Source organism: Symphodus melops (genome assembly GCF_947650265.1).
Source record: "Symphodus melops genome assembly, chromosome: 17".
Classification (NCBI taxonomy): Eukaryota; Metazoa; Chordata; class Actinopteri; order Labriformes; family Labridae; genus Symphodus; species Symphodus melops.
Genome location: NC_136707.1, coordinates 3,853,621 through 3,868,185, shown reverse-complemented (window position 1 = coordinate 3,868,185; position 14,565 = coordinate 3,853,621). Strand labels below are relative to the sequence as shown.

The following is a 14,565-nucleotide window of genomic DNA, read 5'->3' as shown; positions in this document are numbered from 1 at the left end:
CAACCTTGTCAGAGAAAGCCTCGAGTGGTGGAAACAATTAGTCCGACCATGAAATACAAAGCCTTTGACATGCCCACAGAAACGCTTACGGAGGCGGAGTGAAGACACGATGGATGACTTCGACAGAAGTTTGCAATAATTTGGTTATTTGAAAGACTGTAATAATGAAATGGTCTGATTGGCTGGAGTCTTTCATGGTCCTGATCAGTCCAAGCGGAGAGCCTCCGATTTGATCTTCTGCTCAGTTTGACTTTAAGAGGCAGGTTTTGTAAATACAATACCGCAGCAAATTGACGAACGTCCAACAACAAAAACACACATCTGATCTGAGAGTATATCCGGTCAACTCGGTGATTCTCCACACAACCTGTCAGACACTCAACCACTCCTACCTCTATGTGTCTGACTGGAGCAGACTCCACAGCAGACCTGCAAAAATGATTGTTTGAAAACCACAAAAAAAAAAGAAGAAGAAGAAGAAAACCCTCCATGTCTTCTCCACACGTAGAGTAGACTCAAGTTTACACTTCAACATTAAGAGGAGGTTGTGTTTGGATACAGAGAGAGAGATGTTTTTTTTTTTATTTATTATTATTTACTGATTCAATCAAAGAAATGAAAAATAGATCTTTTTTTAAGCATCTGACGCAGGAATTAAACAAAATGATCAGATAATGTAAAGGACAAAGATCCATCCTGACTAAAGACCCAAAGAGTCACGGCTCTCATTGGAAACCGCCATCGACCAAAGAGAGACGGCATTTTCTAACTTGCACAACGTGTCGACACTAAAGTGTTGCCGATGAGTCTCCTGAAACGTTGGGTCATTCAAAATGAATAACAAACATTGTATGTCCACTGAGCCTCTTTTTAAAAAAAAAAAGCGCGCTCAAGTTGGAAATCTTTCAACTTTTAAGTTGACGTCACTTTTCCAAATGTTGCCTGTAGTTTTGTTTGTTCTTGTTATTACTCCGTGTTTGATCGGGTTAAAAAAGGATCTCAACTGAAAAAACCAACAGTAACGGAGCAGTGTCGGCCATGCAGCAGCCGTTGTCATAGAGACAGGACGGTTTGCACTTAGGCGGGCACGCTAAGACTTCTATTTTTGTTGCTGTGGTATCGATGCCATTTGATTCCTCGTATCAGATCAGGGTCATAAATTCCCGTATTGTGACGGGCCTGTTAGAAACGAAGCAGCAGCGTAAGATAAAATCATCTTTATAAACGGAGCAGAAGCTTCCATGGCGGCGTCCTGAGGGTGGATCTGTCCCCGGACTCGAACGCTGCGGCGGTTTGCAGACAAGTCGAGACAAAGAGAATATGTGCAGAACACCTTTCCAGGTTTGTTTTGGATCTCTTCTCTGTTGTGTGTACAATGAGCACGCTTCCTGTTGACTGGGTTACAGGCTGGGAAAAATAACAGATGTTTCTTTTCTTTTTCTTTTTTTTTGTATCGTTTTGTAACCAAAACTTTTAACATCTTGAAACGACAGATGATGAACACATGAGGTTTTTTTTTTTTTTTTTTTACAAAGCGGCTTTTCTTTTCTTTTCTTTCAACCTCCCATTCAACACTGACTTTGCTCTTACCAGGTGGATGACGGTCCCCCTTTCTCTCCGTTCAATATTTTATAGAGATTTCTTTTCAGTACTTTGTGTTCATTTCCTCTGTTGAAATTTGTATTTATATGTTTAATAAAACAGTGTATGATCTGCTACTCCCTGTGGGTTCATCTGTCGGCTTTCATCACTTTTTTTTTTTTTTTTTTTTTTTTTTTTTTTGACTTTGTAAGAGTTAAAGGGATGACAGAACATCCACATACTGGTCACTGGGTCTTTGCATTAGTGAGGCTTGAAGGTAAGAGGAAGGATGTGGTTGGAGCGGGGCGATAAAGTGAGCTGCTGGTTCTCCTCTGCCCTCGAATAGTCCCATCGTTTCTAGAAGCCGCAGGGTTAAAAATAAAAAAGGAGATCTGAGACGGAGAAATGTGTCATTGAGCCACAGTTCCCTTCATCAGAAAGGCTCCTTTAAAAAAAAAAAAAAAAAAAAAAAAAAAGATATCAAACATGATGAAACGTTGAACATGTCCTTTTCAAACAATGTTCATTGAAAAATTCTACACTTGACTGAACTTAACATAAATAACACATATTATAGCATGAAGAAGACTTTTCATTGTTGTTGAGAGAAAAGCTGTGAACGGTTGAAGCAGCCGGTCATTGGTGGTCTTGATTTTATAATCTGGAGGCCAAGTTAAAACGCTTTCGATTCCAAGGAGGGACAGAGACCGGCCTCGACTGGTTTCAAAAACTACAACACACGTGTGACAACTTTCAAATAAACCCGCAGCAGTTCCAGGCAAAACCTCCCGAGTAGTTCATTAGTCATAACACCAAATTCTGCCAGTTGTGACCGCGAGTCAGAGTAAGTTCACACACGACACTACTTTCTAATTTACTCATCAAAGTGTCCTTCCTCTTCTCGGCCTGATGTTTCTGTGAACAGGATGTACACTTCTGCTTCACAGTGATGCGTTTCCTGTCATGATGCAAAAAAAAGGACATCTGCTACGCAAAGAGGACACGAGAAGGAAACGACAGAAACACATGGGTGGAGTTTGAGTAGTGATGCAACAACATAACCTACATCAGTGACGAGCATTTAAAAAAAAAAGAGTTAGTGTACATGTGTCGTCCTGAATCATCTTGTTCCTCTTGTGTTTTATGTTGTCTGAAAGTTTTTAGAACTCATGAATGAGTCAGGCTCAGTGACATAAACACACACTTTATGTGGACTGAATCACAGACACTGTTCTGCTGCTGACTCACCACAGCTCATACATTCATCCGCCACTGAAAGTAGTTCATGCCGTGTTTCCTCCAGGTAGAAGGACTTTTTATGAACAATGTTTCAGTTAAAGTCTGGAGTCAAACTATAATCAGGGGCAGATTCAGAGTACTCGTTTCCTTTTCACTTTCTCTAAAGAGAACGCTGAGTCAGCTGGGATGACACAAACCAACAGTCAGGTCGTGATATTTGCAAACAACGGATTTCAGCAACAGCTGAATTATTTATCCGTGACATTTGTGACGGCTCTTCTCTAACAGGTTAGCTCTTCTTTGTGCAGACGACTGGTCCCTGTGTATTCTTGAGTCCAAAAAAACCAAAACAAACTTGAAACTTGAACACTATGATTAGTTAGTTTTTATTCCAGAAACTCCCTCGACAGACCGACATGGAGTTGGGAGTCAAAAGTGTCCCGAGCGGCTGACCTTGGTGCCGTGTGTGTGAAGGAGCGGGGAGCTGCTTGCCGGCCTCGGGGAACTCGAGGGCTCGGGATACGGAGAGCACCTGACTTTGTCTACAAGGACAATAAACATTGTGTGACAAAGGTTAGCGACGAGCAGCATAGACCCCACCTTGACCTTTCCAAAATACACCCGACCACATTTGTGCTCATCAATCATTCTGAAGGACAAAGTGACAACAGACTGAGAGAGTCAGCTGATTCACATAAACCTTCAAATATCTGGTTTAATGTAAAACTGCAGCGAGCTCGTAACGATATGATCCAAATAAAATATCTGTCAATCAACTCGCTACGATCTATTCCCTCCTTAAACACTGATTTATTGTTGATTCATTTTCCTTTATGTGTCTGTCAGTTCTCACTGTTTAATGTGTGACCCCTTTGGCCTCACTTTAATAATTGTGCACGTCAACATTCACGTCAAGACTTTTCCCATCATGACAGAAAGACATTGCTTCACTTCAAATTAAAAAAACAAAACAAATCACCTTCTTTGGTAGAGCTTGTTGGTCTTTTAGCTTCAGAGTTTCTGCTGGCAGGTTCGTTCAGGCCTTCTCCGTAAACACGGCTGTCACAGGTGACGGCAACATCCTGCTCTGACTACACACACACACACACACACACAGAAAGTAGTGAATGCTTTAGAGAAACAATAAAATCTTGACACTTTGACTCCCAGTTTAGACTAAATGTAGTGTTTTCTAAATCGTTCTTCTCTCTGTCTCCGTCTGTAACTTTGTGTTTTCGAGTCTGACTGTCTCGGCCATGTCTCCCTTAAAGAAGAGGTTACAAATCTCAGAGGTACCAACCTGGTTAAATCTAAAAATAAAACTTCAGGACTACTGCAGAACAAAACGTCTATGAACCCTTTCAGTGACTGTCGGTGCTTTTGAAACTGAGCAGCACAAACCTCAGCAAAGAGGCTTTGTCGCGCTCTGGCCCTTGCACATCTCATTTTCTTCAGATTTTGGATCATCATGGGGCGGGTTATGATCGTGCCTCTCCCCCCGCAGCTCCTCGCCACGGCCATCACATCTTTCATCTGAGAAATCTGTTTGCTGCTTGATCAGAGAGAGAGAAACGTCGACGTCAGAAACAACCGTCAAACTGTTGCTGCAGATTTTAAATTCAATTCATTTCAATTCCTTTTTTTTACTGCTGTAAAACAGATGATCCAACTGTTATTAACGCAGTGTGGTGATTGGAGGCCGACCGATTAATCGACCGGATGATTAAATCGGCCAATATTAGCATACCCAGTGACTATAGATAAAAGTGTGACTTTGGGGGGCATCTATAGCCCAGTGGCCTGTGTGCGCTCCCTCAGATGTACGGAGAGCTTTAAGTCCTCAGAGCGAGCAGCCCGGGCTCCAATCAGACCTGTGGATCTTTCCCACGCTGTCCTCTCTCTGACACAAAGGCACAAAAAGCCTGAAAAATGAAACTCCAAAAAGGGTGGCTTTTGTGTTTTTAAGCCTTAAATTTTGCACTGAAAAAACTAAGAATCAAGATGGCATTAGACATGAAATAAAATGAAAGAATGGTGTCAGTGAGACAGAGCTGCTGTCTCTGTAGAGAGAGCCGTGTAACAGCTGTTATTGACTCCGATTCTGGATTCCCGGCACAGATACTGACTAAGTAATCTGAGAGTTTGAAGGTTGCTTATGTGACTTTACAGTTTCCATAGCGCCTCCGCTCCTGTTTCTTTGGGCTGCACTTTAAGCTGTCTTGTGCCCCCTGCTGGTGAACAGGGGGGGAAACAATCACATCAACTGAAAGATGGAGAACGGCTGATGTCACCTTCTGTTGTTCTGATGAAACGGCCAGATGGACTTATGTGCGGGGGGCTTGGTCAGGAAGGGCAGGTCCACCAAAGTCCTTTAAATGATCAAAGAAATGACACAAAGGACCCGTGATTGAAAGAGCAGATTTGTAACATTCCAAATATAAAGTCATATAATGTTTTTTTTCTTCCAGTTTTGACTTACGGTGCAAGGCTGCTTCTGGCGATAGGTCGGTCACAGGACAGGCAGCGGAATCTCTCGATAAGTTGTCTGCAGAGAAACACAAAGAAACAGCATGTCTTCTCCGACAGCTCAGCTCTTTTCACGGCAGGTAAAACAAATCATGAAATCCGACTGGCTCGACTTGGAAATGGCAGGATTAAATATTTAATAGGACACATCTCTTTCAGATGCTTTGCCTTATGTAGCATCATGGGAGGATTCTCTGGAATATTCTGACTCAATAACTGAAAAAGCAAAAAAAGCAAAGGCCTTTCATAGCCAGATGAAGGTTCGACAACTCAACGATGAAATTAAATATAAGAATGTAAGTTTCAACGTGTGAAGGGCGGGGACGTGTCTCGACTATCTACACTAATGTAAGTAACATAAACATCTTCTTAGCTCGATTCTTTCGGGAGTCAAAAACAAAGGTGTAAAAAGACACAATTTGAAAGACTTGGAAAATGTCTGGGACACCAGATGTTTTTAAACTGTTTACTTTATTAATGGTTTAAGTTTAGCTTCTAGTTAAAGCTGAAGACACATGACTAAGCAGAGGTGCAGATAACTGCAGTTCCCTGAGTGTCCACTAGAAGCCGGCTCAAAAAATCTAATATCCAGTAGTCCCCATGAGGCCCCGTGTTAAAGCGCCCAGTTTTACAGCAGAAAGAAAAACGTGTGTTAACAGTCTGATCAGAAAAAAAAAGAAAAAAAAAAAGATTGAAACTTTATACCCACTGTTTCAAAGCAGCAGCGTCATCCATTTCCGGAGCTTTCTGACTCAGCAGCTTCTCATGGACTTTCTTCCAGCGATCTTCCATTTCTGTCTTCAGGGGGTCAAACTCAATCCGGTTGAGCTGGAGTCACACATCGTGTCACAGGTCAAGATTCATTTATTTGTCATGTTTCTCATGTATCTGCATCCATAACAACGATGAAATGCTGTTCTCCCATTCCTCCAAGCAGTGTGACAGAAAGACAATATAAACATGTAACATATAGACACACATAGACCTAAAAAAATCTATTAAGGAATAAAATCTATTAAGGAATAAAATCAGATAAAACAATAACAATAACAATAGCATAGACAATAGAACAGGTGGGAAACATCCAGATCCACCTGATGCTCCGGAGTGAACACTGTTTACCTTACGCTCCATCTCTGTGGATAGTCTTTTGATGACGTTGTGCCAGTCCTGCTCCTGACCTGCCACCTTGTTGAGCAGCTCGTGAAACAGCGCGTTGAGCTGCTCCGTCTCGGAGTCAAACTGCATGCGACTCACTTTGCTGTCCAGAGCTGATTTATCAACCGTCTGCAAGTGCGACAAAGACACAAAGGAGTGAAGGAGTGAGCGTTCTTCGTCCTCACTAAAACACAAACTCAACGTTCTTTTTCCACTTTGTCTCGTCAGTCTACACCAGGTGATTCTGTCTGCTGCTGAAGACAAAGCAGACATTTGCATGAAGCCTCTCATCAGCAGTATTTATTTTAGTCAATAATATAAAATGAATCCACCTACAATTGCACTCTGGACCATCAGCTTGTCGGCCTTCTTCTCCCCAAGCTCATTGGTCACTTTGCACAGTTCCTGTAAAAGAGTGACATCAGACTTCTGTTAACAGGACCGGAGAGAAGAAGAACATTGGTTGTGATACAGGAACAGGTGTTACCCTGGAGACAAAAACAAAGGAGACGAGACAGGAGGACATGCTGAAGGTCGTGTGTTTGCGTGCGCACCTCGATGTAGCTCTGTTTCTGTTTGTTGTCCTCTTGCAGACACCTGGTGGTCTCGAGCAGTTTTTCATACTCGGCTTGAAGCAGCAGGATCGCCTCCTGCAGGCCGCTCACCAGCTCTACAATCTGAATACACAAATAACCCACACCCAGCCACACTCGGTCATTATATCACATCGACATCTCCTGGTGTCCTGAAAGTGAAACAAGTCTTGTTTAAAAGGTTTTCCTGGCTGAATGAAGCCGCTCTGAATGAACACGCTTCTGCGTCTGGTGACCCTACACCGTGTCTTCGTGCTAACTTGGCTTGCCTCGCTCTCTTGCAGCGTCTCTGCTCTGTCGTCTGTCTGCTCGTCTTGGCTGTTTTTCCTGCCCGTGTTCGCTGTGCCGTCGGTCAATGCTGAGCTCTGTTTTTCCGGAGAGAGGCCTTCACGGCCGTCACTCTCGACGGAGTACTGAGAGACCGAGTACTTCATCAGGTACTCCAACCTGCCTCGCAGGAAGTCCAGCTGAGGCGAGAGTGCGGGGAAAAAAGGAACAGGTCTGAGATCAGAAACTGATACTGGACTCTTTAAAAATCTGGGAGAATTCTCTCCATGAAGGTTTGTGAGATTTTACACACTATCAGGCCTGTTCAACTTGAATAAGACTTCATCATGTTTTTTTCTTTCCAGTGCTTTGTGTTTGCTGGGCGGAGCCTCACGGACGCGTCTCTCTGTCTGACCTGATCTTGTAGCTGCTCCTGTTTCCTGCTCTCCTCAAACGAAGCCTGCCTAGCCTTCAGCTTCTTCATGTCCTCCTCCAGTTTGCTCACAGACTTCCTGCACACAACGAATACTCAAGAACAGACCTTCATCTGAAATGATTTCATCTTCACATCAGGCTAAAAGTCAATGTAGCACAAAGAGCCCAACATAAAGCTCTTTTACGAATAATTCTAGGACGTATGAAAAAGGCTTCCTATGTGACTTAAGCTGTTACAAGCTTTTCACTCTCTCTCTTTCTACCTGACACTATTTACCTGACGTAGGATATTTGCAGTTTGAGCTCCTGATAGGCTTTGCTATCTGGATCCAAACTCCCCGGAGCTGACTGTGAATTTGAGCTCGTTGGGTTGCTAATCATCTCCTCCAAAACGTCCAGCTTTGGACAGACACATGACATGATCAGAACAGGAAGCAGACTGCAGTAGTGTGCAGAGTGTGTAGAAATGAAGGATTCTCCTCTGGACTGAACTTTCTGCCTCTTGCTAGGTTTTTTTTGTTTGTTTGTTTGTTTATTTGTTTTTCTCACCCACCTTTTCCCGGTCGCTCATCAGGTCTTCTATCAAAGCTCTCTGCTGGTTCAGCTGATCCGTCAGGGTTTTGGATGCATCCACTGAAACTAAATGATCCAGTAATTCAAAACAGGGGTGAAAAATATTCAGGGTTTATCTCCTGCAACATGAAGTCATAAAAGAAATGTTTTGACATTTTAGAGAAAAGCCTTCTATCGAGCTGTGGACCGAAAGCCTCGCATCCTAAATGATAGTAGATTCACGTTAAGTTGCTCCAGCAGAAGGACAGTTTCTTTCATGTATCGCCTTTCATTGACTACGTTACCTTTGTTGTCGATGAGCTCTCTGAGGTGCGTCAGCTGTGATTTGTCCACCTTTCCTTCTTTCAGCGCTGTGACAACAGCTTCCAGTTTACTAAACTCCTTCATCAGTTTGCTCAGGTTCAACTTGGCCTCCGCCGTCTCGGGGTCTGAGCTGCTGGGGTTCGGCGACAGCGGCGGATCAGCCTGCGCCTGACCTGAGTTAGGATGACTCTGTGGCGGGGATCTCGACAGGGTTGAAGCGGTCTCTGGGACTGGCTGGGTGCGCGTCTCGTCTTGGAGAGCCTGTTCGAACATCTGTGGAGAACGAGGATGTGAAGGTGTGTGAGAAGGTTCATGAAGTCCTGAATTTATAAGGTCTTTGTGAATAACCTGATAAAGAATTATGACCTAGACCCGGGGTGTCTGACCCAGGCGTACGTATTTAAGAGTCAGGGGGAACTGGCGACATGGATGGTGAGGTGGTGAACTGAAGCCTCTCACAAATTTAATTTCACGTTAAAACTTTACTGACACGTCCTCATCGTGGTTCAAACGGATTATCCAACATGTAGATATCTTTCAGACTGGACCTTTAAACATGTCAGCAGTAAGAAGTATACTTCACTCCTGAAAGAACTTTTCAATATTACACTGAAACCAATTTTGTAGCATATCAAACAGGAGGAGCTAGGAGACTAAAAACACTGAAAAAAAATAACACAAAGTAAGTAAAGTGAAAGAACCATCAAAACGAGACATTTTCGATGCTGATTTTTGATCAGTCCTCAGTTCTCAGTGCAAATCAGGAGTTTCCTTATAAGGTATTTCACTTTGTTATCTTACTTCCTGAAGACCTTCTCTCCCAGCGAGCGGTGCAGGCGGCATCAGGTTCCAGATCACACTCTTAAACACCTCTACAAGGTCTGGGGATCTCTGAAATGCGTCCTTCATCGATCTCTGTCACAGGCAGAAGGCGAGAGATTAAAAAAAAGTCACATTTATTTATTCTTTGGAAAACAGCAAATAAATGTTCCATCTCTCCGCTAGCATCCAAGAGACTTGAATGAGAGATATTGACGGAGTAAAGTCGATCCTCTCGTCCACGCGCTCACCAAAGTCTCCTCCAGGGCGTCCACACGATGGCAGTACTTCTCCAAAGTGACGGCCTCTGCTTGAGCATCAACCACCTGGACGCAGCAAAGAGCCAATGAAAGCCTGCACGAGTGGAACCTGCCCGTAACACCTCAAGTGACTAGTATCCCCCATTTCATTCACTTTGACTGTGTGAATATAAAAACATGTAACCACTCAAATCTCAGCAACGCTCTCATTACAGTCAAGTGAAGCTGTCACCGAGATAGCGCGAGTGTTAACAGCGTCAGCTATACGATATTTCTATATGTATACTTCTCACATCAGCTGCACAGACTTTCTAATATCAGGTGTTTTTTTAGGAGTTCTCTGCAAATGTGAAAGCCCCATTTGAGCAGTCTCACCTTCTGTTGGTTACGAAGCTCCTCCATCGCCACCAACTGATCATCATTCTGCGCGTTGAGCTCCTGAATAAACATCGTGTGTTAAAACAAGGACAGGAGACACACTCTAAAGATCAGTCATTGGTTACACGTCGCCAGTTACTTTAATGATGATATCAGATTTATTCAAGTCAGGTGACTCCGTTTAGGGGACACCGAATAAAGAAACTGATGTTCCCCAACAGTGTGCAACCATGTGACCTTTGACCCCAGTGACAGCAAACGGGACAGAACAGAAGGTGACAAAGAGGGTGGAGCACAGTCCAGCAGGGATTACAGACGAGACGAAAGGTGACTCCCATTTTCTATCTCAGGCTGAAAATCCTGAAAGTACACTTCCCGTGAGACGGCCACAGTTTGTTGTCATTTATTTGTTTGCCGTAAACTATCCGCGTGTGCACCTGTGTGAGTGGACATTCCTGAGCTTCCTGAGTTGGTGTTTAACCTGGGTCAAACATGCCAGGACTTGAAATAACGCTGAGCGACCCCACAGAGCTCCACTGACACACTGAATGACTAACAGCTGGTTAAAGAACACAGCCACACGCCAGGATTACAACTAATGTGGGCTCATACTGAACGTTATTGTGTCACTGCACGAGAAGAAGACGCCAATATTGGGGAGGAAAACAAAATGAATCCTGACATATCAGCTGATATCTTTTTCTTACATCTATGAAATGTGTATAGATGATTATACGTTTACAAATTTATGGCGTTGGTACCTTTGAATGCAGTTACCAAACACATTTACTATAAAGACAGGATGGTCACTCAGCTGGACAGTCTGTGCATGGACATGAATCACTGTGTGACACTCTGAAGGGTGCTTGATGTTTTAATCCATATAGCACACTCTGCTGGGGGAAAAATAACTGCTAGTTTAATACAGTTGCACTCAAATGAAATGCATTTTGACTAGTGAATAAACCTTGTGATTTTCTTATCAGGGCACACCTGTGATAAAATCAGCCGATACAGATGGTCCCTGGATATCCTGATATCGGCTGATATTATCGTTGGGCTCTAGTTCTGACCACAGCGACATGTGGCACATGCTCCCTTCAGTCACTGCAGGGCTGTGGGGCATTCAGAGGGGAGACACAGGTGGGAGAGGGCGTTCCAGGTCACCTCACCATCGTCGAGTCAGCGGATACAGCAGGTGACCTGAATGGTGCCCGAAGAGCACATGAATGATTCAGATGCATCATCGCCTGCTTTTCACCGGAGATCTATTCTTCCTCTGACAAGCAGAGTCATCGCTGCAGGGGACTAATTACCCCCTATCACATAGAAGGGGGGGGGGGGGGGGGGGAGAGAGATCAGGAGCGATGTAGGAAAAAGAGGATCTGGGCATAAACATGGCTTGTAAAACCTTCTACTCGGATTAATCTCTTTCAGTTCAATCTATGTTGTTGTCCTCTTAAATCAACAGCTGACAGTTTGAGCCACGTCTTTTCTTCTCTTCACTCATGGAAGCAGAAACCTGAACAGAGACACGCAAAGGTCATTTGAGATGTCGGGGTGGCACCCATCTCCCATTGTCCTTTGCTCTGTCATCAACAGCTTAATACCACACTGAAATGTTTGCTGCTACGCGCCAGGAAGAGTCAGGCGAGAAGAAGAAGAAGAAGCAGAAGAAGAAGAGTGGCTCTGACTCAGGAGGTCTTTCAGTTTTTAAAGGAAAGGCCTTTAACTAGAGATGCAACAATTAAGTCAACATGTGATACAACACATTTCACGAATATGATTTAATTAAAAAATGTTTGCAATGTTCAAACTTTTGTATAGACATGAGACTGAAGATACGTACGCATAAATTATTATTTTATTAAATTCTTCCATCTTCCTTAACAAATGTACCGTAAGTTGTTCCCCACTGACATTGAACCATTGAAGCTTCCTCTGCTGGTTAAAACGAGTATTGCAGAATTTTTTTTGTCAAATTGAATTAAATTGTCCATATTTGTAATATTATTTATTACTGGTGTGAGAAGAGGTGGGCCATATCGTTTTTTAATTGTTCATCATTTTACTTTTTGAAAATCTGTTAAAAACATGGGAATAATCCTTCCACTTCATATAATACACATTGAGCATTTCTGTCTGATGTTTTCTGCTTTAACAGCGACCTCACGTATTCTAAAGTAAAGACAGCCGACTGAATCTACGCAGGTCTCAGATCCACTGACTGGTATGACACCAGTTCTGTTGTTCTTCCACATGTAGTCAATATATACAGAACCAGCCATGGTCACTTTTCAATTAGTTACAGGGGTCAAGTCGTTAGAAAGTGCTGTCCTGCTTCACTTCACAATCACTCTTCTATTTTGGGTTTATAAAAACATTGTAAGCATGGCCTCTAGAAGGACTGCAATAGTATTTGAACGATGCAAGCTAGAGTATATAAAAAATACAGATTATGTTCAACTCTTTCTGTCTTCCTGCTGTGGACACCTTTATCTGCTTTGTAACTTTGCAGATGTTTATTTCAATGTTAGGTGGGCAACCTGTACAAGCTCTCAGGGTTTTTATTTGTCCTACCTGTGACGAGGTCATCCCACCTTTTTTTTATGCCAAAGTCTGTTGATTTGCACACAAAAAAACTGAGACCTAAATACAATTTATGAATGTTAGCACAATTATTCAGATCATTTACGAGGTAGTCGTGTAAGTAAAATAATTAGTGGTGTAGTGCAGGGGTTTCATCCTCTTTTTTTAAGTCTCCAGAGGGTTTACCCCCTTCTAAATCCCATTTGGGGTAAAAAGCAAGAGTACACCCACTTCTTCAGACCATTGAAAATAACATATTTGCATGAAAATGTCATTGAAGTTATAGGCTACTTAATATCTAATGTAAAAAAGGATTATTAAATCATAATTATGATTAAATGTTCATAGAATGGAAATTATGAACATTTAATTATTATTTTGGTAGCATCCTAACACTGAAAAAAAAATGAACGAAGTGTTGACCTTAGATGTTGTTCCTTCCTCAGACCCTCCGTCCTCGCTGGTCTGGGTGCCGCTCGGTAGCTTCCCCCGGCCGTCTGCCGCCGCACCGGAGGAGAGAGCCGGGGATGAAGAGGAGGAGGAGGAGGAGGCTCCCCGCTCCGTCTGTTCTTTGTGGTTGACATCCTCGTCATAAGCATCAGGGAATCTGGTCTTCTTCTCCAGGACTTCCAGCTGCTTCAGCACGCCTTTGAGCAGAGCATGAAGCTTAGAGAAGTCGACCTCGCTCCTCTGAGGTGGCCGGATGGATAAGTTCAACAAGTCGAACAGGTTCATGTTCTCCTGCGTCGACATCTTCACCTGAGTCCGCGCGAGGACGGACGTTACGCTTAACTTAACGTGAGCTGTCCGGTTTACGTTAAAACCTCATCTCACCACCGCATCATGTCTTCATTTTATCCCAGGGGGAAAAAAAGTGCTGCTTCTGACGACTCCGTCACTAACAGTTATGTCCCTCTACAGAGCACATTCATGCAAATAATTCGAAATAAATCCCGTTGGTCTCTCTGTAACGCCTGAAACACGGTTCAGGATGAGACCGGCGACCGTTACCTCGGAGGTCAGTTGATGTTTGAATGTTCAGAAGACAAACATAAACTTCAACAGCGGCAAAGTGTCGTCAAAACACAAGAAGGACACAAACAAAACACTGTTTTATCACCATTCATTAGAAAAGAAACCAACACCAATTAATTGTTTATTTTAAATCATGCATGATTTATACATTCAGATACGCCTAACCGGATTTTTTCCAATATTATTATTATTGACTTGTTAGGACATTCAGAATGACATTATTTAAAAAAAATAAAAGAATTAAAATAGTTAAACAGCATTATTTCATGCAAGGCTGTTGTGCAAAAAAAAAAAAAAAGCTTTATTTTGCAGAAACAAATATGGTAGACAGTATAAACATTAGGAGCCTTAGGCGTTAAAGACAGCCAAAGCTTGAGCAATTAATTATTATTCATATAATTGACGTGCTATATTAGAATAGTTCAGACACTCAGTTTTTGGGGACTGTACTTGATTTTTGGGTTGTTGATTTTTTTTTAGAAATACGTGTTGTTAGCTTAGCATGACTAGCAATGAGTTGCCTACTTTGTGTGACTAACTTCTGATAAATCTTAAGAAAAACTCATTAACACATTGAGAACTGTTCATAGTGTCATGTCCGCTCTTAAGGCCTGAACATCTGACATTTAAAGTTTAAAAAAAAATGATTACAGTTGAGGTATTTTCAGTCTGCCATCTCACAGAGTTGTGATCCATTTTTCACTTTCTGTTTCTCACCTGAGAGGCTGTGCAAGAGGTACCCTGTTGACCACTCATAATAACTAAACTCACTTACAGAACTAATAAAAAAACAGTATGTTTCAGTTTTT

The 14,565-nt window shown here is 42.6% G+C and overlaps 1 protein-coding gene across 1 annotated transcript; it reads right to left on the bottom strand.

Moving 5' to 3' along the window:
- Positions 1-3,198: 3,198 nt before the first annotated feature.
- LOC306838114 (glutamine-rich protein 2) lies at positions 3,199-13,780 on the bottom strand. The gene is made up of 18 exons (XM_079366092.1): positions 13,145-13,780; positions 10,130-10,192; positions 9,746-9,820; positions 9,477-9,590; positions 8,657-8,948; positions 8,353-8,438; positions 8,077-8,198; positions 7,780-7,876; positions 7,367-7,564; positions 7,059-7,181; positions 6,841-6,909; positions 6,469-6,633; positions 6,056-6,174; positions 5,300-5,365; positions 5,112-5,189; positions 4,222-4,369; positions 3,800-3,911; positions 3,199-3,362 (listed from the first exon to the last, which is right to left on the bottom strand). Exons 1-18 carry the CDS (start codon positions 13,472-13,474, stop codon positions 3,250-3,252), a joined length of 2,370 nt encoding a protein of 789 aa, XP_079222218.1. The 5' UTR covers positions 13,475-13,780; the 3' UTR covers positions 3,199-3,249.
- Positions 13,781-14,565: the final 785 nt, after the last annotated feature.